Source organism: Hypomesus nipponensis, chromosome 11 (assembly GCF_054491055.1).
Source record: "Hypomesus nipponensis isolate SF chromosome 11, ASM5449105v1, whole genome shotgun sequence".
Lineage (NCBI taxonomy): Eukaryota > Metazoa > Chordata > Actinopteri > Osmeriformes > Osmeridae > Hypomesus > Hypomesus nipponensis.
Genome location: NC_140371.1, coordinates 3,401,736 through 3,425,000, shown reverse-complemented (window position 1 = coordinate 3,425,000; position 23,265 = coordinate 3,401,736). Strand labels below are relative to the sequence as shown.

The window sequence follows — 23,265 nt, the reverse complement described above, 5'->3', positions numbered from 1 at the left end:
TGTCCTCTGCTGCGGGGTCCCGATGCCCTCCTCCTCACCTGCACACACACGATCTGGAAACTGTAACATGCATGTGAGACGACAGGATGTTGTTATAAAAACCTTGTTCTGTGTGTGTGTGTATGTATGTGTATGTGTGTGTATGGTGTGTGTATGAGTGTGTGTGTATGCGTGTGTGTGTATGGTGTGTGTATGGTGTGTGTATGTGTGTGTGTTTGTGTGTGTCTCCAGGGAGTGTTGTCGTTTCTTCAGTGATGAAGGTCTAACAGCGAAGGTGTTCTTCACCAAGGTGGCTCCGTTCGGCCTGCTGTGGATCCTCACCAACTACCTGTACCTGCAGGTGTGCTTTTTTGTGTGTTCAATCGTATATGTTGAATAGTATGTGTGTGTGTGGGTGTAACATAGTGTGTTTTACATTGAGTGTGTGTGTAACAGTGTGCATGTGTGTAACAGTGTTTGTAACAGTGTGTGTAACTGTGTGAGTGTGTGTAACAATGCGTGTGTAACCATGTGTGTGTGTGTGTGTAACAGTGTGTGCGTGTGTGTGTGTGTGTAACAGTGTGTGTGTAACAGTGTGTGTGTGTGTGTGTGTGTGTGCAACAGTGTTTGTGTGTGTAACAGTGTGTGTGTGTGTGTAACAGTGTGTGTGTGTGTGCCTGCAGGCCCTGAGGAAGATCAACACCACAGACGTGTCGGCTCTGTTCTGCTGCAACAAGGCCTTCGTGTTCCTGCTGTCCTGGATCGTGCTGCGAGACCGCTTCATGGGGGTGAGGGTGAGTCTAGCTGCCAGGGTGTGTGTGTGTGCATGTGTGTGTGTATGTGTGTGTGTGTGTGCATATGTGTGTGTGTGCGTGCATGTGTGTGTGTGCATGTGTGTGTGTATGTGTGTGTGTATGTGTGTGTGTATGTGTGTGTGTGTGCATGTGTGTGTGTGTGCGTGCATGTGTGTGTGCATGTGTGTGTGTATGTGTGTGTGTGCATGTGTGTGTGTGTGTGCATATGTGTGTGTGTGTGTTTGTGCATATTATGTGTGTGTGCAGACAGAAAAGGACAGATGTAGAAAGATATAAAGATGGAGCAGTAGTTGTAAAGGCTGGTATGTGTTTTTGTGTGTATGTGTGTTTGTGTGTGTGTGTATGTGTGTGTGTGTGTGTCTAACATGGTTAAATAAGAAGAAAGAGATAACATCTAGAGCCATCCCTGGTTAAATAGAGTGCCTTTGTACTTCAGGAGACAGGCCTATTGATGTAGAGCCCAACGTGTGTGCATGTGTTCGTGCATGTGTGTCTGTGTGTGTGGGTGTGTGTCTGTGGGTGTGTGTCTGTGTGTGTGTAGTTCCTGGTTTAACCTGGAGAACCTCATCTAATCAGTGCTGCTTTCTGATCTGTAGCTACTCTCAACTGTATTACTGTCTTACCTCCCTCCCTCTCTACCCCTGCCTCTCTCTCAATCCCCCCCTCCCTTACCCCTCGCTCTCTTTCCCTCTCCCACCTTCACTCCGTCCCTCCGTCCCTCCCTCCCTCCCTCCGTCCCTCCCTCCCTCTCTCCCTCCCTCCCTCCCTCCCTCCCTCCCTCCCTCCCTCCCTCCCTCCCTCCCTCCCTCCCTCCCTCCCTCCCTCCCTCCCTCCCTCTCTCCCTCCCTCCCTCCCTCCCTCCCTCCCTCCCTCCCTCCCTCCCTCCCTCTCTCTCTCTCTCTCTCCCTCCCTCTCTCCCTCCATTTATTTCTCTCTTATCCATCCCTACTCTGCACTCCCCTCTACCTCTCTCCTCTGGTGATGGGATTGCAGTGTTTAGAAGTCTGCAGCAGCCATGCTGGGGTCTAGGGTGTCTTCCTATCATGTGAAGATGAAGAGAGGAAAGAGAAGGGGGAAGGAGAATAGAGCAGAAGGGAGAGATTAAGAGAGCAGAGGGGAGAGTGGGTGTAAAAGTGTGCCTGTGGAAAGGTCCTGGGCCTAACGTTGATGCTAGCCCTTGTCCCAAATCTGATTCTAGCCCTGGTCCTAGTCTTTTTCCTAAATCTAGTCCTGGTCCAAGCACTGGTCCGGGAGCTAGTCCTGTTTCCTGGCCCAGGTTATAGCCCTAGCACTGGTCTTAGTCCTGGTACTGGTCCTAGCTTGATCATAGTCCTGCTCCTGCACACACACATAGATTGTACAAATTTGTACATACACACTCACAGATACACACAGACTTACAGACATAAATACAAATACACACAGACATTGATATAGCTACCGACACACAAACACACTAGGGATGGAGATTTGAACTGATTTCACTATTCGAACAGTATCCGAAATGATTTTCGAATATCCGGATAATCTATTTTTGTTAATGTGGTTCCGTCAATTAGCCTGCCGTGACGCAAAGCATATAGTAAACACATGAACCACCACACATTCTGGCAATAATTGGGACTGTTCAGCTATTAGATTAAATAAGGGTTGAATAAAGAAAACAAATGAAAGATCAATTTATTAACATGACGAAAAGACAATGAACTTGAAAAAACGCTGCGTGTTCAGACGTAGGCTCTTAATTTGGCGGAAAAGCGATTAGCCTATTATTATGTGAAATAAAAAGTAGGCTACATTGGACTAAATGAAACACATTGGGAAGGCCATCCTCGATAAAAAACGAAAGACACACATGGAGAAATATTGCATATTAACTTGGAACCGAAATCCTATAGGATACGGTGCGCCACCACACAATGCAAACATAAACAGCGGATTACGCTAGCTCTACATGGCTACTGGTAAGAAAATAAATAAGCCACAACTGCATTAGCCATAGGCATTTTTATTCAGGAAAATGAGCATGTAAACCATGCTCAGGGGAGAGGCCAGTACGGAGTCGATTTACGAGCAGGCCGGCGTAGAAAAAACTGCATGAACTGAGGTTGCTGTGAGGTAGCCTACTGCTTAGCCAGGACACAATGCTTCTTGTAGCGCCAAATGAAATGAAAGGAGACTCGCAGCAGAACGCAGGCGTAGCCTACCTTTTTTGATGGTTTTCATCATTTCTAACGTCACAACTATTAGAATTCACAACACGACGCGACGGTTTTAAAACATTTTTTTTTATTAAACTACGCTCATAAGTATTCGAAAAAAGTATTCGAATACTAACTTACTTTAGGATATCCGGATATTCGATTAACCACGCCCATCCCTAAAACACACACACACACACACACATAGATATAGACACACATACACAGTTACACACCCATACACAGACACACACATAAATAGATATAGACACACACACACACACACCGATATAGACACACACACACACACATAGATATAGACACACACACACACACAAAGACCTTTTCCCCCTGGCTCCCTGGGCTCTGTTCAGGCGTGAAAACACTGAGGTTGTTCGTCTTCCTGACACCTCCTAATGCAGCTAATCCACTCTGCTACACACACGGGGGCACACACAGAGAGACACACAGAGACACACACACAGAGACACACACACAGACACACACACAGAGACACACACAGACACACACAGAGACACACACACAGACACACACACAGACACACACACAGACACACACATACACACACACACAGACACACATACACTTAAACACACACACTTACACACGGCTGGTAGGTTCTGTTTAACAGACGGTCTGGGAATATCATGTTGTACTAAACAAAGGTTGTTCAATGAACAGGAGTGAATACCATGTCTCACGAAAAGGCCTCTCGTGGGAAGTGTGTGTTTGAATCTAAAGACAATCAAGGCTTTTCTAGCTTTTGGCCATCAGTCGGGCTCTGTGATAACAGAGCAGTGTAGTATCTGGACGTGAACCTCCTTCTGTGTTTAATATCCCATCCTCCCCTTGTACAGATCGTGGCGGCCATCTTGGCAATCGCTGGCATTGTGATGATGACGTACGCAGACGGCTTCCACAGTCACTCTGTCATTGGGATCACTCTGGTGGTGGCCTCAGCCTCAATGTCAGCCCTCTACAAGGTACAGCACACACACGGCTCAAAACCAGATCTCTACAAGGTACAGCACACACACGGCTCAAAACCAGATCTCTACAAGGCACAGAATACACATGGCTCAATACTAGATCTCTACAAGGTACAGCACACACATGGCTCAATACTAGATCTCTACAAGGCACAGCACACACATGGCTCAATACTAGATCTCTACAAGGTACAGCACACACATGGCTCAATACTAGATCTCTACAAGGTACAGCACACACATGGCTCAATACTAGATCTCTTCAAGGTACAGCACACACACGGCTCAATACCAGATCTCTACAAGGCACAGCAGCCTCTTGGCCCCTAGAAGAAGCTCAGTGTGTAGAGAGCATCAGCTGTCCTCCGTCAGGGCCTGTACATGCAGCATGAGTTACAGCAGCAGAGGCAGAGCTAGCATGAGTAGCATGCTTTTACAGCAGCAGAGGCAGAGCTAGCATGAGTAGCATGCTTTTACAACAGCAGAGGCAGAGCTAGCATGAGTAGCATGCTTTTACAACAGCAGAGGCAGAGCTAGCATGAGTAGCATGCTTTTAAAGCAGCATGAGAGGCAGAATTAGCATGAGTAGCATGCTCTTACAGCAGCATGAGAGGCAGAGCTAGCATGAGTAGAGCTAGCATCCTCTCCACAGCTCTTTGGCATACACCTTCGAACTTTGAGGATTATGACTCATGGATCCCTCCCTCTACCTCTCTTACCAACCTCCCTCCCCCTCCGTCCTCCAGGTGCTCTTCAAGCTAGTGCTGGGCAGCGCTAAGTTCGGGGAGGCGGCTCTCTTCCTGTCCATCGTGGGCGGGGCTAACTTCCTCCTTCTCAGCTTCATCCCTGTCATCCTGTACTTTAGCCAGATGGAGAACTTTGGCTCCCCGGAGCACATCCCCTGGGCTCACCTGTGTGGAGTGGCTGGCCTGCTGCTTGGTGAGAAGGAGGGTTGGGGTGGTGGTGGTGGTAAAGGGGGTGATGATGTTAAGGATGATAATGGTGATTATGATGAAGATAGTTATGATGAAGATGATGGTGAGGATGATGACAATAATGATGAGGACTTTTATAATAATGAAGGTGAGGATGATGTTGGATAACGATGAAGGCGATGGTGTTTAGAGTTTGGCTCTTCTTTTTCTCCCCAGCGTTCAACCTCCTGGTGAACTTTGGCATTGCTGTGACGTCCCCCACACTTATCTCTCTAGGCATCGTGCTCAGCGTGCCTGTCAACGCCAGTAAGTTTCTGGGGGGGTTCCGTATGGTGTGTGTTTTAATATAGTGTGTGTTTTAGGGTGTGTTTCCGTATAGTGTGTGTTTCAGTATGGTGTGTTTCAGTATGGTGTGTTTCAGTATGGTGTATGTTTCAGTATAGTGAGTGTTTCAGTATGGTGTGTGTTTCAGTATAGTGAGTGTTTCAGTATAGTGTGTGTTTCAGTATAGTGTGTGTTTCAGTATATGTGTTTCAGTATGGTGTGTGTTTCAGCATAGTGTGTGTTTCAGTATAGTGTGTGTTTCAGTATGGTGTTTGTTTCAGTATAGTGTGTGTTTCAGTATAGTGTGTGTTTCAGTATAGTGTGTGTTTCAGTATGGTGTGTGTTTCAGTATGGTGTATGTTTCAGCATAGTGTGTGTTTCAGTATGGTGTGTGTTTCAGCATAGTGTGTGTTTCAGTATAGTGTGTGTTTCAGCATAGTGTGTGTTTCAGTATAGTGTGTGTTTCAGCATAGTGTGTGTTTCAGTATGGTGTGTGTTTCAGCATAGTGTGTGTTTCAGTATAGTGTGTGTTTCAGTATAGTGTGTTTCAGTATGGCGTGTGTTTCAGTATGGTGTGTGTTTCAGTATGATGTGTGTTTCAGTATGGTGTGTGTTTCAGTATAGTGTGTGTTTCAGCTTAGTGTGTGTTTCAGTATGGTGTGTGTTTCAGTATAGTGTGTGTTTCAGTATAGTGTGTGTTTCAGTATAGTGTGTGTTTCAGCATAGTGTGTGTTTCAGTATGGTGTGTGTTTCAGTATGGTGTGTGTTTCAGCATAGTGTGTGTTTCAGTATAGTGTGTGTTTCAGCATAGTGTGTGTTTCAGTATGGTGTGTGTTTCAGTATAGTGTGTTTCAGTATGGCGTGTGTTTCAGTATGGTGTGTGTTTCAGTATAGTGTGTGTTTCAGCATAGTGTGTGTTTCAGTATAGTGTGTGTTTCAGTATGGTGTGTGTTTCAGTGTGGTGTGTGTTTCAGTATGGCGTGTGTTTCAGTATGGCGTGTGTTTAAGTATAGCGTGTGTTTCAGTATAGTGTGTGTTTCAGTATAGTGTGTGTTTCAGTATGGTGTGTGTTTCAGTATGGTGTGTGTTTCAGTATGGTGTGTGTTTCAGTATAGTGTGTGTTTCAGCATAGTGTGTGTTTCAGTATGGTGTGTGTTTCAGCATAGTGTGTGTTTCAGTATAGTGTGTGTTTCAGTATAGTGTGTTTCAGTATGGCGTGTGTTTCAGTATGGTGTGTGTTTCAGTATGGTGTGTGTTTCAGTATGGTGTGTGTTTCAGTATAGTGTGTGTTTCAGCTTAGTGTGTGTTTCAGTATGGTGTGTGTTTCAGTATAGTGTGTGTTTCAGTATAGTGTGTGTTTCAGCATAGTGTGTGTTTCAGTATGGTGTGTGTTTCAGTATGGTGTGTGTTTCAGCATAGTGTGTGTTTCAGTATAGTGTGTGTTTCAGCATAGTGTGTGTTTCAGTATGGTGTGTGTTTCAGTATAGTGTGTTTCAGTATGGCGTGTGTTTCAGTATGGTGTGTGTTTCAGTATAGTGTGTGTTTCAGCATAGTGTGTGTTTCAGTATAGTGTGTGTTTCAGTATGGTGTGTGTTTCAGTGTGGTGTGTGTTTCAGTATGGCGTGTGTTTAAGTATAGCGTGTGTTTCAGTATAGTGTGTGTTTCAGTATAGTGTGTGTTTCAGTATGGTGTGTGTTTCAGTATGGTGTGTGTTTCAGTATGGTGTGTGTTTCAGTATAGTGTGTGTTTCAGTATAGTGTGTGTTTCAGTATAGTGTGTGTTTCAGCATAGTGTGTGTTTCAGTATGGTGTGTGTTTCAGTATAGTGTGTTTCAGTATGGTGTGTGTTTCAGTGTGGTGTTTGTTTCAGTATGGTGTGTGTTTCAGTATGGTGTGTGTTTCAGTATAGTGTGTGTTTCAGTATAGTGTGTGTTTCAGCATAGTGTGTGTTTCAGTATGGTGTGTGTTTCAGTGTGGTGTGTGTTTCAGTATGGCGTGTGTTTCAGTATGGTGTGTGTTTCAGTATAGTGTGTTTCAGTATAGTGTGTGTTTCAGTGTGGTGTTTGTTTCAGTATAGTGTGTGTTTCAGTATGGTGTGTGTTTCAGTATGGTGTGTGTTTCAGTATAGTGTGTGTTTCAGTATAGTGTGTGTTTCAGTATGGTGTGTGTTTCAGTATAGTGTGTGTTTCAGTATGGTGTGTGTTTCAGTATAGTGTGTGTTTCAGTATGGTGTGTGTTTCAGTGTGGTGTGTGTTTCAGTATGGTGTGTGTTTCAGTGTGGTGTGTGTTTCAGTATGGTGTGTGTTTCAGTATGGTGTGTGTTTCAGTATGGTGTGTGTTTCAGTATAGTGTGTGTTTCAGCATAGTGTGTGTTTCAGTATAGTGTGTGTTTCAGTATGGTGTGTGTTTCAGTGTGGTGTGTGTTTCAGTATGGTGTGTGTTTCAGTATGGTGTGTGTTTCAGTATGGCGTGTGTTTCAGTATGGTGTGTGTTTCAGTATAGTGTGTTTCAGTTTAGTGTGTGTTTCAGTATAGTGTGTGTTTCAGTGTGGTGTTTGTTTCAGTATAGTGTGTGTTTCAGTATGGTGTGTGTTTCAGTGTGGTGTGTGTTTCAGTATAGTGTGTGTTTCAGTGTGGTGTGTGTTTCAGTGTGGTGTGTGTTTCAGTATAGTGTGTGTTTCAGTATGGTGTGTGTTTCAGCATAGTGTGTGTTTCAGTATGGTGTGTGTTTCAGTGTGGTGTGTGTTTCAGCATAGTGTGTGTTTCAGTATAGTGTGTGTTTCAGTATAGTGTGTGTTTCAGCATAGTGTGTGTTTCAGTATGGTGTGTGTTTCAGTATAGTGTGTTTCAGTATGGCGTGTGTTTCAGCATAGTGTGTGTTTCAGTATGGTGTGTGTTTCAGTATTGTGTGTTTCAGTATGGTGTGTGTTTCAGTATGGTGTGTGTTTCAGTATAGTGTGTTTCAGTATGGTGTGTGTTTCAGCATAGTGTGTGTTTCAGTATGGTGTGTGTTTCAGTATTGTGTGTTTCAGTATGGCGTGTGTTTCAGTATGATGTGTGTTTCAGTATGGTGTGTGTTTCAGTATAGTGTGTGTTTCAGTATGGTGTGTGTTTCAGTATAGTGTGTTTCAGTATGGCGTGTGTTTCAGCATAGTGTGTGTTTCAGCATAGTGTGTGTTTCAGTATGGTGTGTGTTTCAGTATAGTGTGTTTCAGTATGGTGTGTGTTTCAGCATAGTGTGTGTTTCAGTATGGTGTGTGTTTCAGTATTGTGTGTTTCAGTATGGTGTGTGTTTCAGTATGGTGTGTGTTTCAGCATAGTGTGTGTTTCAGTATAGTGTGTGTTTCAGTATGGTGTGTGTTTCAGCATAGTGTGTTTCAGTATAGTGTGTGTTTCAGCATAGTGTGTGTTTCAGTATGGTGTGTGTTTCAGTATTGTGTGTTTCAGTATGGCGTGTGTTTCAGTATGGTGTGTGTTTCAGTATGATGTGTGTTTCAGTATGGTGTGTGTTTCAGTATAGTGTGTGTTTCAGCATAGTGTGTGTTTCAGTATAGTGTGTGTTTCAGTATGGTGAGTGTTTCAGCATAGTGTGTTTCAGTATGGTGTGTGTTTCAGTATGGTGTGTGTTTCAGTGTGGTGTGTGTTTCAGTATGGCGTGTGTTTCAGTATAGTGTGTGTTTCAGTATAGTGTGTGTTTCAGTATAGTGTGTGTTTCAGTATGGTGTGTGTTTCAGTATAGTGTGTGTTTCAGCATAGTGTGTGTTTCAGTATGGTGTGTGTTTCAGTATAGTGTGTGTTTCAGTATGATGTGTGTTTCAGTATGGTGTGTGTTTCAGCATAGTGTGTGTTTCAGTATAGTGTGTGTTTCAGTGTGGTGTGTGTTTCAGTATGGTGTGTGTTTCAGTATGGTGTGTGTTTCAGTATGGTGTGTGTTTCAGTATAGTGTGTGTTTCAGTATAGTGTGTGTTTCAGTATAGTGTGTGTTTCAGTATGGTGTGTGTTTCAGTATGGTGTGTGTTTCAGTGTGGTGTGTGTTTCTGTATAGTGTGTGTTTCAGTATAGTGTGTGTTTCTGTATAGTGTGTGTTTCAGCATAGTGTGTGTTTCAGCTTAGTGTGTGTTTCAGTATGGTGTGTGTTTCAGTGTGGTGTGTGTTTCTGTATAGTGTGTGTTTCAGCATGGTGTGTGTTTCAGTATAGTGTGTGTTTCAGCGGGGTGTATTGTGTGTTTCAGTGGTGGACCTGTACACCTGTGAGATCAACTTCAACACGGTGCGGCTGATCGCGGTGTTCATCATCTGCCTGGGCTTCCTGATGCTGCTGCTCCCTGAGGACTGGGACCACTGCTTCATCCAGCTGCACACACGCCTGCGCCGGCGTGATGAGCCAGCAGAGGGCGCAGGAGAGGCCGGGACCGGGACAGGGCTGACCTGGAGCCGGAGGGCTCGAACCTCCATGTCCACGTTTACACACTGACACACACACACTGACACACACACACTGACACACACACTGACACACACACACTGACACACACACTGACACACACACACACACTGACACACACACTGACACACACACACACATATTGACACACACACTGACACACACACACTGACACACACACACATTGACACACACACTGACACACACACACACTGACACACACACACACTGACACACGCACACTGACACACACATGTGACTGAGACAAACACTCAGACATTACTAACGCACACACACACACATTCTTGACACACACACACACACACGACTGATACACACACTGACACACACACTGACACACACACTGACACACACTTACTGACACACACACACACTGACACACACTCACTGACACACATGTGACTGGGACAAACACTCACAGACATTACTAACGCATGCACACACATTCTTGACACACACACACGACTGATACACACACATGCACGCATGTGTCTCTCAAACGTGACAGACAAAGAAACACAGCAGATACACACAGTACACACACCAACACACAGCAGAAACAGACAGTACATTAGTTGTCTGGACACTTGATTGCCATGACCTGCATGGTCATCCTCTGCCTGGAGCCCCGCCCCTGTTCACTCGCTTCCTTTTTTTGGACCAATCATGTTCACTTATCCACCCAAGGCTGTTGATTGACAGCAGTGTCAGTTTTGGTTTATCAGAGATTTATATAGGCTAAAATAGGTGAGGTCAAGTAGGGTTTGGTAAAAGCAAGTAGGGTCAGGTGTGGACAGGTATGGTCAAGCAGGAGGAGGGTAGAAGACAGGAGAAGAGAGTAGAAGAAAGAAAATAGGAGGAGAGAAGTGAAGAGAAGAGAGTAGAAGATAGGAGGAGCGAGAAGTGAAGAGAGGAGGAGAGAAGAGAGGAGAAGAGAAAGGAGAGGAAGTAGAAGAAGGAGAGGAAGGAGAGGAAGGTGTGAAAGGAGCTGTCTGTACGTCTGAGGATCAATCTGAACTCTCATTGGCTAGGAAGCCAGGATGTCTAGGACCAGGCTGATTGGTTTAATTAGGCCTCCAGAACCTTTAATCACTTCTCCTTCCCCCTTTCCAAAATAACTCAGCTACCCACAAGCCTCTTCTTGGGGGGGGACACCCCCCGATTGTTCCTCCGGCAAGTCATCTGTCAGATGAAACACAACCAGTCCTCACATCACTTTTCAACTACCTTAATAGAAACAGCAGCAATTATACTTTTGATTGCCATTCCCAAGGTCACTGAAGAAGCAGCTAGATGCAGCATTACAGTTTTACAGATAAACATGATAGTCTGTTGTGTACTGTCTGTAAGACAACGGCGGTGGGTACATACATTGAGGGTTATGGGCTAACCTGGCAACCCTTCCTTTAAATGGTGGACAGATGTATTATTTTCTAGACATTTGGAATTATAGAGTGAACAAAGTGACATTAAGTGAATACAGGAAATAGGTCTCCAGGCTGTTACTAAGGACCTGGTTTGAGTTGACAGCTGAGCGGTCATTGGCTGAGCCGTGCCGTAGTCAGTCATCATCATCGTTATGTTTCCATTAATCACATTTCTGAGGCAAGTTAATGAGCAGGAGGAGGCGAAGGGGCTCACGACCGACACGGTGCCCTGAGGAAGGGGAGGGGGACGGGGGGAGGAGCCTGAACCTCTGCCTTGTGGTGAATGTATGACCATAGCTCCACCAGGCCCGCTCCTGGCCTCCTGTATAACGGAGGCTCCACTCAGACTCTACAGGAGCAGGCTGGAGGCGGCCGTAGAGACTCAGCAAACCAACCTGCTGTCCTCGGAACTCTTGGTTCATCTTATTACCAGACATTTTTATATCTTTGCATCTGTGGACGTCTATAGATCTACGTACAGAATGACAGGAGGGAGAAGTCAGTTTATCTGTCAACTAGTCAGTCAATCAGAGAATAAGTCGACCAGTCAGTCAGCCAACCAGTCAGTCTGCCAACCAGTCAGTCAGCTATCCGAAAGTAAGGTCAGCCAGTCAGTCTGTAACTCAATACATTGAACAGTCAGTCAGTCAGTCATTTGTCCATAAGTAAGCTTGTCAGCCAGTCAGTCAGTCCACCTCACTGCCTTGTCTTTGGTTTGCAATAGGAACAATACATGAGCACTGTTTCCTATTGTCATTCTTTATAATGACAATAAATAATAATATTGTATTCCTCTGGGATTATCGCTAGACATAAACGTAAACCTTTGTAAGGAATGATGATGATTTTTACTCTTAAATGCAACATATGATGATCACATTTGGGGAGAGAAACTACACTGGGGTGTAGGTAAATGTTGGGATGGTTTATTGGAGCTGTAGTCGTTGTCTTCAGGTGTAATCACATGTACTCTATAAAAAACTCCTTTTGAATATACCTCAGAGTGGACTCTGTCTCAATTCTTGTTCATAATCACTATAAAGCATGTTACAGTTCAAATCATCTAAGTACTTCACCGTTTCAGTCCATTCAACAGTGTTAAAAAGCCTCCCAACATTCAGTCAAGCACTGAGGAACTTCAGAAGAGAGACTTGTTTGTCCCCACGTTCAAATCGCTGAAACCATCATCGTTTCCAGAGCAGCTCATGTGGAGCTACCAGGGAGACTGACAGATATGAAACGCCTGTATGAGAATAGCCCTGCTTCAACCCTCATGACAAGCTTCCTCCTACTGGCCTGTCTGTCTGTCTGTCTGTCTGTCTGTCTTTCTATCTGTCTTCCTTCCTTCCTTCCTTCCTTCCTTGCTTCCTTGCTTCCTTGCTTCCTTGCTTCCTTCCTTTGAGAACCTACTGATGTCAGCATCATCGCTAGCCAACGTCGTGCTCCACCCTCACGGTGATCTGTCCGTAGAAGAAGGTGGCCTGCCTCTCGCTCGTGGCAGCCGAGAAGGGCAGCCGGCTGCCCTCTGGTGTCCTGGAGGGGACCTGCAGGCCCTCCGACCAACGGGAGGAGGGGGCGGAGGAGGAGGGAGGGGAGCTGGCAGGGAGGAAGTGGCCACACAGAGAGCCCTCGGGGAAGCTGGAGTTGAGGGTGAAAACGGAGTGGGAGCAGAAGGAGGGCGGCTCCCCAGAGGAAGCGGGGTCAGGGGGGAGGGTGTGTGTCACGGTGCACAGTTCACTGCTCCTCTGCCCCCTTCCCTTGCCCCTGTCTCCCCTCTGTCCTCCCCCTACTCCTCCCCCCCTCCCTGCCCCCCACCCCAGCCGAGCCCCTATCTTTTGCCTCAGGCACCACAGCGCCCCCTGGAAGCGCTTGCTGAGCAGCGCGTACAGCAGGGGGTTGATGTCCGAGTTCAGCAGCGCCAGCCAATAGGAGAAGGTGACCGCCGAGGGCGGGACCAGGCTGGACTTACACGATAGGGCGGTCTCCGTGGCCTGCACCAGGGCCACGCCCATGTAAGGGGTCCAGCACAGGAAGAAGGCGGAGATGACCAGGAAGAGGCGCAGCACCCCGTGATGGTGCTGATTCTGGAGGGGCTGGGGGACGCTGTGGGCCAGGAAGGACAGCAACCGACTAGGCGGCGTCGTGCTGGAGGAGGCCGGGGGGGCCTGGGGGTCAGCGGGACTAGTGGAGGCAGCATCAGAGGCAGCCTGGCCGGCCAGCCTGGAGTCTGAGGCAGCCCCGCCTCCATGGATCTCTGACACGAAGCGCCCAGACAGGTGGTACACCAGCGTAGCAGGGGAGGAGGAGGAAGAGAAGGGGGAGGAGGGGTTGCCACGGCTGCGCTGCAGCTGCTCCTCCAGGGTGTGGATCCGGCGGGCGTGGCCCCGGGCCACCCTCACGATGTGGACGTAGCAGAAGAGGATGACGGCGGCGGGCAGCAGGAAGGAGAGGAACGCCATGAAGGCCGTGTAGCTGGGGCTGTTGGCCCAGTTCACCGCACAGCTGGAAGCACAACAACAACAACGCCCTCAGCACGGTACACATGGGGATTTGAACCTGTGGCCTGTTGATCTGCAGGCAAAGGCTGTAACCAGGGGTGCCGCTAAAATAAATCCCCCCCCCCTATTTTGGTTGTCTTTTTCATTCAACACATTTTTTATCCAAACGTTTTGAGGGTCTTCCCCCACATTGGGGCCCTGGGACACTCCCTTCATTCCCCAACTTCGACACCCCTGGCTCTAACCACTAAGCTGTACCTGTACATGGGCGCCACGTACTCCACGGAGCTCCAGCCCAGCAGGGGGGGCAGGCTGGTGAGCAGAGCCTGCAGCCAGATCCACAGCACCACGCTGCAGCTCCTCCACAGCGTGCAGCGCGCGCCGTAGCGCAGGCAGTCCACGATGGAGCAGTAGCGGTCCAGGGCGATGGCCGCCAGCGTCAGCACGGAGGCCGTGCAGTACACTGAGGCTGTGTAGCCCACGTACAGGCACAGTGTCTGGAGCAGAGCACAGGGGGCAGGAGGGAGGAGGACTTACTACACTATACCATACACACAGATGATGAAAGGTTGCATAAAAGCCACAGTGAGGATGTTCAGTTTAGATGAAAAGTCTAGAATGACTACTAGAGGGCCCGATGGCACAACAGTGACTTATTTCCCCCAAAACATATTTGACACAAAAATGAGTACATATGTTATTATTTTAGCGTTATTATTACATATCTTTCAGTCACTCCCACGGTAAAATATACAGGTGCGAAATATTGTTGTTAAAAGGGACCAACGAATCCAACAGATGCAAGTCGACGGCCAAACGGACTCACTGTAACGTCCACCCAGCCGTTATTCATGATGGAGACGGCGACGAACGGCATTACACCGACACCCACGAGCAGGTCGCTGATGGCGAGGTTAGTGATGAGCACGGACGTCACGGAGTGGAAGTTCTTGGTGGCCGCCACAATTCCGATGACCAGAATATTACCTACACATGCACACAGGCAGGTGGCAGGAGCGCACTCACACATGGGAGGCGGACAGCTAGACCACCTCCACCCCCCCGCCCCCCCCCCCCTCCCTGAATGAATAGTAGAGCTTCTAAACACGCAGCACGTCGATAAGAAAATCTATAAATTGGCTATAATGTTTGTCAATTACATTTAGACAAGAGTAATATTGTTGTCCATTACTTTCTAAAACCAAATAATTGAAGAAAGGTGGTTTTCGGTAGAGGTATACCGTCATCGCGTGTGGTACTGACCTGCCACCGCGCCCAGACACATGACAACCATCAGGACCTCCAGGAACAGCTTGACTCGGGGGGGCAAGTTCACCCGTCCTGTCACCGGCCCCGCCGTTACGGTGGTATTCCACACCGACACTCGTACATTTACCGGGAGAGGGTCGTCAGAAATGGACCGCGCACCATCCTGGTAGTGGTGCGTCATTGTTCTGGAAACTTGCGCGCTGAGGTTACCTAGATACACTTTTAAGTTGTTCCCAGATAGACTGTGCGAACTAATACAATCGAGTAAGCTACATCTTATATTAAAAATGAAAAAAAAAAAACTTTCTAAACAATTTAGAAAGATCTCAGTCTATAACTTTATTTCCCATAATCCAAAAGGTGCAAAGCGCAGACAGAAGAATTAGCAGTAAATTCTTATTTGCAGGCTGCAGGTTAATTCTTCCGATGTGATTTTAAGGCTGATCGACCTCGATATCCCATACACTGCTCCGCTAACTGTCCGGTCCCGACCGCTCATCGTCTCCTAGACAACTCAGTGCACCTGCCTCCGCTCCTCTGAGTGAGGGCTGGGCGTGGCATTCCAAGCACTTGCAGCACATACGGATAATAACTCTCACAATGACTTTGTTTATTTATTCAGTAAACTTGACATGTAAAGACAACAACTCCGGTCTTTCCAAAAGTGTTATTAAAAAGAAAAGAAAACAATTGATCACTCAATATAACCATCAAGAAGTTCAAGCGCTTAACACGAGTTAAATAAACATTGTGTGCATGTTGAGCAGAGACTGGCACTTGTCTTCCATCACTCTGGGAAACTAGGACACAGTGAAATCTTGTCACGTTTCTGTATCTAGACATGAATGTGGAGCAGCGGGTTTAGCGGGTTAATATTCAGAAGCAATACTCCCATCAGACTAATCCTTGAAGAAGAACTGCATCTGTCACAGGAGAACAGGGTCAAAAGGACTATTCAGATCATCTGACAGCATGATGAGTTGACAGCTGGCTTTCATAACCTAACCTGAACAGAAACAGTCTTTACAACCTAAAGTACCCTCTGTTCAAAGGCGGAACAGGAAGTAGGCTATCAAAACACTGTTACATTCTCAAGACCACACATTGTGGACAAGAAACACACACACACACACACACACACACACACACACACACACACACACACACAAACAGACCCACAGACCTTAAAATACATACAAATATGCTGCTGTAAATTTGGTAGGTCTGCCTTTTGGCAACTCGGGTCAAATAGCACTATAACATTAGCCTGGAGGTTGTGTGTCTGACCAGGCTGCAGGTGGCAGGGACCCTCCAGCACCACATTCACACCAACACACACCTCTCCAACCAAGGTCATTCATCTGACACGCACCCCCATCCTCACAGAGCCCTGCTGGGGAGGGAGCCCCCTGGCCCTGCCCCTGGGGGGCCCCCTGGCCCTGCCCCTGGGGGGCCCCCTGGCCCTGCCCCTGGGGGGGCCCCTGGGGAGCCCCCTGGCCCTGCCCCTGGGGGGGCCCCTGGCCCTGCCCCTGGGGGGGCCCGATGCTGCCGGGTGTACTCCCACACCAGCAGGGCGGCGCTGACGTGCACGTTGAGGGAGCGGACCACGCCCTGCTGAGGGATCTCCACACAGACGTCCAGCAGCTGGAGCAGGGGCGCTGGGATTCCCTCCCGCTCGTTCCTGGGGGAGGAGGAGGAGGAGGAGACACTTCACGGTCTTGGACACATCATCTGTGCACAAACATGCATCCAGTCACAGCAGTCAACTCTGGGGAGGGGGGGGGGAGGTAGATAAGGGGGGGTGACTACAGCTCTGTGAGTACATGAAGGAGGGGAGAAGTGAGGTCATCCTGATCTCATGATTACAGATCAGGGGTATTCCAGTGATAGAGTAAAACACGCGTTTGTGTTCATAAACACATCATCAAAGCACCAACCCCAAAAGCCATGCTAATATTTGCTTAATCCAGCTGAATCATACAAAGGACTGATCTGCCTCACACACACACACACACACAAACACACACACACCATACAATCTATGAGCCCTGTGCTGGTGTGCGAGCGTCAGAGGAAGGGCTGTATTGACTGTGTAGCCTGGCGGGGAGCTCGTGGACTGACTCCCCCCACAGGAAGTGTTCCTGGTCCGGCCTGGAGCAGAGGACAGAGACCCCCCTGCCTGGAGGTTGTTACACTCTGCTCCCTCTCTGGGGAGGGGGAGTAATGCTGTGGTTGATTTCCAGGCCCTCCCCAAGGGTGAACCAATTAGAGTACAGCATGCCTGGACACGCCTCAGGGACAGAACGATGGAGAAGGCAGAAAAGGGGGAGAGGAGAGAGGACAAGGAGAGAGGTAAGAGGAGAGATGAGAGGAGGAGAAGAGAGGAGTAAGAGAGGAGAGATCCGAGGAGAGAGCAGAATAGGAGAAAGAGGAGGGTGGAGTAAAGGGGAGGGTAGAAGAGAGGAGGAGAGGAGTATAGAGCAGAGCCATCAGGGGAGAGGACAGGAGAGTAGAAGAGAGGGAAGGAGAGATAGTGTATCCTGGCCCACAGGAACAGTTAGTCAATTAGCAGACTTCCAGTAAAGAGCAGGGTCAGCTCTCTGTCACCCACAGGAGACTGCATTACTGCACCTGTGTGTGTACAGCTGGGTTAGCAAGCATGTGTACATTTACATGTGTGTGTGTGTGTGTGGGTGTATGTACAAGAACATGTACATGTACTTGTACTGTACCTCTGACGCAAAACTGTATGCTGCATAACAGACTTTAAAATGGTGTTTGACATCAAATGCTGCGTACAGTCAACCAATGAAAATGCTACATGCACTCAACCAATCAGCATGTTCAGTGCCCAAGTCCCACCCCCCAAAGTTCCTGGCTTTTGAAAAAGTACCACTTCCCGAATAGGGACTTTGCAAGGACTAAATATTTTACCCAGAACTTTAGATACTGGTTCCTGTGGTGGAAACACACCCAAGTACCTCCTAAAACCCTGTTCCACAGGAGGAAAAGTGGCTTATGTGTTTGTGTACCTGTGTGTGTACGTGTGCATATGTGTGTACCTGTGTGTGCGTGCATGTGTGTGCGTACGTGTGTGTGTGTACATGTGTGTCAGGGTTTATCTGCGTGTGTGTCAGTGTGTATGTATGTGTGTGTGTGTGTACGTGTGTGTGTGTGCTCCTACCCCAGCAGCAGCAGGGTCCTCTCAGGGAAGCGGTAGTCCTGCAGACTGTGGCTGTTGGCGGTCTGCTCCACCCCCACGATGCAGTAGCCCCTCTCCTTCTGCTGCAGCAGGAACCGGGACAGCTCTGCAGGCTTCACCTGACAGAACAGCAGCTTCAACTCACAAACCTCAGAGCTCCCCTGGAGCTAGCCAGGCGCTAACACAGAGCTCCCCTGGAGCTAGCCAAGCGCTAGCACAGAGCTTCCCTGGAGCTAGCCAAGCGCTAACACAGAGCTCCCTGGAGCTAGCCAACCGCTAGCACAGAGCTTCCCTGGAGCTAGCCAAGCGCTAACACAGAACTAACACAGAGGTAGACTAGAGCTAACACAGAAGAACTCACCTAGAGCTATCCAAGCTTTAACACAGTTAACCTACAGCTAGCCACTAACTATTATAGAGATAGCCAAGAGCTAAACTAGAGCTAGCGAAGAGGTAACACAACTAACCCAGACATAACTGTTTCTCTTGTTTAGCTCTGAGTTAGCTCAAAGCCAGCTAAGGGTTAGCATGAGCAAAAAGCAGACGTTTGACCTAGCAGTGCTAGGGAGTAATGCAGTCCTCCTACCTCCAGCAGGGGGAGCCAGAGTTCTGCTGAGACACTCAGGGACTGGAAGTGTTTGTCGCTGACGTGGCGAAGGCTGTCCAGAACCAGTCCACTGGCTCCGAAGATCTCACAAGTCCGACACAATCCTATTACACACACAAAATGAACAAGCCAGTCCCTCTAGAGCACATCCCACTGGGGTCGAGTCTAACAGAGGCAACAGAGGGACAGGACTCGATAGACCAATCAGACAGAGGGACAGGACTGGACAGACCAATCAGACAAAGAGACTGGACTGGACCAAAAATACAAGCAAACATTTCCTTGTATCCTAACATTACCCTTGTTGTCTTGGATACAGAAATGATTAATTAAAAATACATATTTACAGCTGATCTCATGTTCTATATCGCGCCATGTCAATATTGGTTCGTTAAATGGGTCCTCCTGCCCTGAATAAACTCATTTATTTCAATGACAATGACAGCCTGGTGTCTACTGCGTTAACACCAACACAGCAGTGCAGATCCCAAACCAGTCCCTTTATGATGAATTCAGCGAATGCTTATCCAATCAGAGATTAAGGAGGGCTGAGATTAGGTACTGTAACTGTGAACAGGTGTGCAGAGAGAGTCAGAGCCTAGCAACACCAGCCCAACACACCTGCCTCACGGCCAGAGGCCCGCATACACACACCTGCACGCAAACACACTCCTGCTACACGTACACACAGTTAAATCATTAGGTTAGTCTGCACTTGAGGTGTAACATGAATTTAAATCATAGGGTTATTCTGCACTTGAGGTGTAACAAGAAGTTAAATCATTAGGTTAGTCTGCACTTGAGGTGTAACGGGAAGTTAAATCATAGGGTTAGTCTGCATTAGAGGTGTAAGACAGGAAGTTGATTCATAGTCTGCACTAGAGGTATAAATTGAATTACGGTGTAGAGATGTAACAGGAAGTTTAATTATGTTGTTAGTCTACACTAGAGATGTAACAGGATGCTGAATTACGGTGTTAGTCTACACTAGAGGTGTAACACAAAAAGTTGGATCCTAAGGTTAGTAACCCTAACAGACAGGAAGGAGTTGCAGAAGCACAGAACATCAAACCCAGCCCTGTGTCAGTCTGAGTCCAAGCTGGAACTTGCAGCTGTGCCCCCTCACCTCCCAGGTTGGTGGGCTTGTCTATGAGCGAGGCCACCACCAGGAGGGCGCTGTGGAGCTTCCCCAGACGGGCAGCCCTCTGCTGGGGGGCCAGCTGCAGCTCTGGGCCCTGCTCCACCATCCCCAGCCTCCAGGGAGTCATCTTCTTCTGCACCTCCGTCCAGCACTCCTCCCTCTCCTGCTCACCTGGGGGAGAAACACCATTATGACCTCACAGTGGTGAACACCATTATGACCTCTCAGTGCTGAGGGGTGAACACCATTATGACCTCATAGTATTGAGTGATGAACACCATTATGACCTCACAGTGGTGAACACCATTATGACCTCACAGTGGTGGACAGCATTATGACCTCACAGTGCTGGGCAATGAACACCATTATGACCTCATAGTGTTGAGTGATGAACACCATTATGACCTTATAGTGGTGAAGGATGAACACCATTATGACCTCATAGAGGTTAAGGATGAACACCATTATGACCTCACAGTGGTGAAGGATGAACACCATTATGACCTCATAGTGGTGAAGGATGAACACCATTGTGACCTCTTAGTGGTGAAGGATGAACACCATTATGACCTCTTAGTGGTGAAGGATGAACACCATTATTACCTCTTAGTGGTGAAGGATGAACACAATTATGACCTCTTAGTGGTGAAGTTTGAACACCATTATGACCTTTTAGTGGTGAAGGATGAACACCATTATGACCTCTTAGTGGTGAAGGATGAACACCATTATTACCTCTTAGTGGTGAAGGATGAACACAATTATGACCTCTTAGTGGTGAAGTTTGAACACCATTATGACCTTTTAGTGGTGAAGGATGAACACCATTATGACCTTTTAGTGGTGAAGGATGAACACCATTATGACCTCTTAGTGGTGAAGGATGAACACAATTATGACCTCTTAGTGGTGAAGGATGAACACCATTATGACCTTTTAGTGGTGAAGGATGAACACCATTATGACCTCTTAGTGGTGAAGGATGAACACAATTATGACCTCTTAGTGGTGAAGTTTGAACACCATTATGACCTTTTAGTGGTGAAGGATGAACACCATTATGACCTCTTAGTGGTGAAGGATGAACACCATTATTACCTCTTAGTGGTGAAGGATGAACACAATTATGACCTCTTAGTGGTGAAGTTTGAACACCATTATGACCTTTTAGTGGTGAAGGATGAACACCATTATGACCTCTTAGTGGTGAAGGATGAACACCATTATGACCTCTTAGTGGTGAAGGATGAACACAATTATGACCTCTTAGTGGTGAAGGATGAACACCATTATGACCTTTTAGTGGTGAAGGATGAACACCATTATGACCTCTTAGTGGTGAAGGATGAACACAATTATGACCTCTTAGTGGTGAAGGATGAACACCATTATGACCTCTTAGTGGTGAAGGATGAACACCATTATGACCTCTTAGTGGTGAAGGATGAACACCATTATGACCTTTTAGTGGTGAAGGATGAACACCATTATGACCTCTTAGTGGTGAAGGATGAACACCATTATGACTTCACTGCATTCACATATGTACATCCCGAGGAGGCTCTCTTTTGCCACCCACAACCTTTCACCAGAAACCTCTTCTTAGTTGAAGAGGACTGATAAAGCCAAAAGTGACTATTTACTTCTTAAATACCTTTTAGCACATTAACAAAGATGCATTTCCTTTCCATTCTTCATGTAAATATCTTCCATCCTGGATCTGTTTGATCCTTGTGACCTCTCAATTGCAAACTATTGGCTGTTTATCAATCCGAAGAACGCAAGTATATTCTTTTGAACAACGTTCTTGCAAGCGTCCTTGCAAGTCCGCAAGGAATTCTGGGAAATCAGAAGCGTTCTCGCTGGTCAATTCACCATCAGATGCATCCTCGATAAAAGGGGCGGATCAGGAACATTTCTGGGTATTTTTGGCGTTCTTGGTGACTTGTGTTCTTTGGATTGCAACCATACTTGGGCAATGAAAGATGACGTGAAACGAGTTTGGAAGAACACAAGAACGGAAAAAAACGTGGATTGATAAACAGCCATTAACTGCCTGTGCTTGTGAAACTCTGGTTCCTGCTTACCCAGCAGCTTCCCATGTGCTCGAGTGCTGTGCTGCCCCCTGGTGGTGGTACCTTTGTCCTGCTGGACCCAGTCTCCTGGCGGCACCAGCCCCAGCTCTGGACTGGGGTTCCTCAGGGGCAGAGTGGAGGGGCCTCGGGAGAACGCCACCAGCTTCTCAAACTTCCACACAGGAAGCCACTCATCATCAGCCAGCTCAGAGAGACGGGGGAAGAGGTAGAAGATGGACTAGAGGAGGAGAGGAGGAGGGAGGAAGGGAGAGAGAGATGGGGAGGGAGAGACAGGGAGGGGAGGGGAGGGGAGGAGGAAGGGGGACAGAGAGGGAGGGGGAGAGACGGGGAGAAGGAGGGATAGAGGGGGAGAGGGAATTAGACAGACACAGAAGGAACATTTTTAAACACACCGCACATCCTCATGACCATGTTGCAGGTACTGGTCTCACCTCAACACTGTGATCTCTGATAGAATGGAAGGTACTGGTCTCACCTCAACACTGTGATCTCTGATAGGATGGAAGGTACTGGTCTTACCTCAACACTGATCTCTGATAGGATGGAAGGTACTGGTCTCACCTCAACACTGATCTCTGATAGGATGGAAGGTACTGGTCTCACCTCAACATTGTGATCTCTGATAGGATGGAAGGTACTGGTCTCACCTCAACACTGTGATCTCTGATAGGATGGAAGGTACTGGTCTCACCTCAACACTGATCTCTGATAGGATGGAAGGTACTGGTCTCACTTCAACACTGATCTCTGATAGGATGGAAGGTACTGGTCTTACCTCAACACTGATCTCTGATAGGATGGAAGGTGCTGGTCTCACCTCAACACTGATCTCTGATAGGATGGAAGGTACTGGTCTTACCTCAACACTGATCTCTGATAGGATGGAAGGTACTGGTCTCACCTCAACACTGATCTCTGATAGGATGGAAGGTACTGGTCTCACCTCAACACTGATCTCTGATAGGATGGAAGGTACTGGTCTCACCTCAACATTGTGATCTCTGATAGGATGGAAGGTACTGGTCTCACCTCAACACTGTGATCTCTGATAGGATGGAAGGTACTGGTCTCACCTCAACACTGTGATCTCTGATAGGATGGAAGGTACTGGTCTCACCTCAACACTGATCTCTGATAGGATGGAAGGTACTGGTCTCACCTCAACACTGATCTCTGATAGGATGGAAGGTACTGGTCTCACCTCAACACTGATCTCTGATAGGATGGAAGGTACTAGTCTCACCTCAACACTGATTTCTGATAGGATGGAAGGTACTGGTCTCACCTCAACACTGATT

General features: G+C 47.4%; 3 protein-coding genes across 6 annotated transcripts in view; 1 reads left to right on the top strand and 2 right to left on the bottom strand.

Moving 5' to 3' along the window:
• Positions 1–12,155, top strand: part of slc35f3b (solute carrier family 35 member F3b) — a 79,642-nt gene extending 67,487 nt beyond the window's left edge. For both annotated transcript variants that reach the window (XM_084709385.1, XM_084709384.1), the window contains exons 4-9: positions 232–340; positions 663–773; positions 3,874–3,999; positions 4,752–4,944; positions 5,157–5,246; positions 9,495–12,155. In XM_084709385.1, the coding sequence (XP_084565511.1) occupies positions 232–340; positions 663–773; positions 3,874–3,999; positions 4,752–4,944; positions 5,157–5,246; positions 9,495–9,736 (871 nt within the window). In that variant the 3' untranslated portion in view covers positions 9,737–12,155. The remainder of the gene's footprint in view (positions 1–231; positions 341–662; positions 774–3,873; positions 4,000–4,751; positions 4,945–5,156; positions 5,247–9,494) is intronic.
• On the bottom strand, positions 12,146–15,102 carry LOC146267715 (5-hydroxytryptamine receptor 1D). The gene is made up of 4 exons (XM_084709383.1): positions 14,916–15,102; positions 14,479–14,639; positions 13,911–14,149; positions 12,146–13,656 (listed from the first exon to the last, which is right to left on the bottom strand). Exons 1-4 carry the CDS (start codon positions 15,100–15,102, stop codon positions 12,582–12,584), a joined length of 1,662 nt encoding a protein of 553 aa, XP_084565509.1. The 3' UTR covers positions 12,146–12,581.
• A 472-nt stretch (positions 15,103–15,574) lies between these two features.
• The window catches only part of tarbp1 (TAR (HIV-1) RNA binding protein 1), a 27,036-nt gene continuing 19,345 nt past the window's right edge, over positions 15,575–23,265 (bottom strand). For 2 of the 3 annotated variants that reach the window (XM_084709380.1, XM_084709382.1), the window contains 5 exons: positions 21,959–22,184; positions 19,857–20,042; positions 18,710–18,834; positions 18,106–18,242; positions 15,575–16,602 (listed from right to left, as the gene is read on the bottom strand). In XM_084709380.1, coding sequence (XP_084565506.1) covers positions 16,302–16,602; positions 18,106–18,242; positions 18,710–18,834; positions 19,857–20,042; positions 21,959–22,184 — 975 coding nt within the window. In that variant the 3' untranslated portion in view covers positions 15,575–16,301. The remainder of the gene's footprint in view (positions 16,603–18,105; positions 18,243–18,709; positions 18,835–19,856; positions 20,043–21,958; positions 22,185–23,265) is intronic. The other variant, XM_084709381.1, reaches the window with a different exon arrangement.

Coding starts and splice junctions, on each gene's coding strand:
- LOC146267715 (XM_084709383.1), bottom strand. CDS start 15,102: ATGACGCACCACTACCAGGATGGTGCGCGGTCCATTTCTGACGACCCT. Junction 14,640..14,915: donor GTGTCTGGGCGCGGTGGCAG/GTCAGTACCACA, acceptor GTGCATGTGTAG/GTAATATTCTGGTCATCGGA. Junction 14,150..14,478: donor ACGGCTGGGTGGACGTTACA/GTGAGTCCGTTT, acceptor GCTCTGCTCCAG/ACACTGTGCCTGTACGTGGG.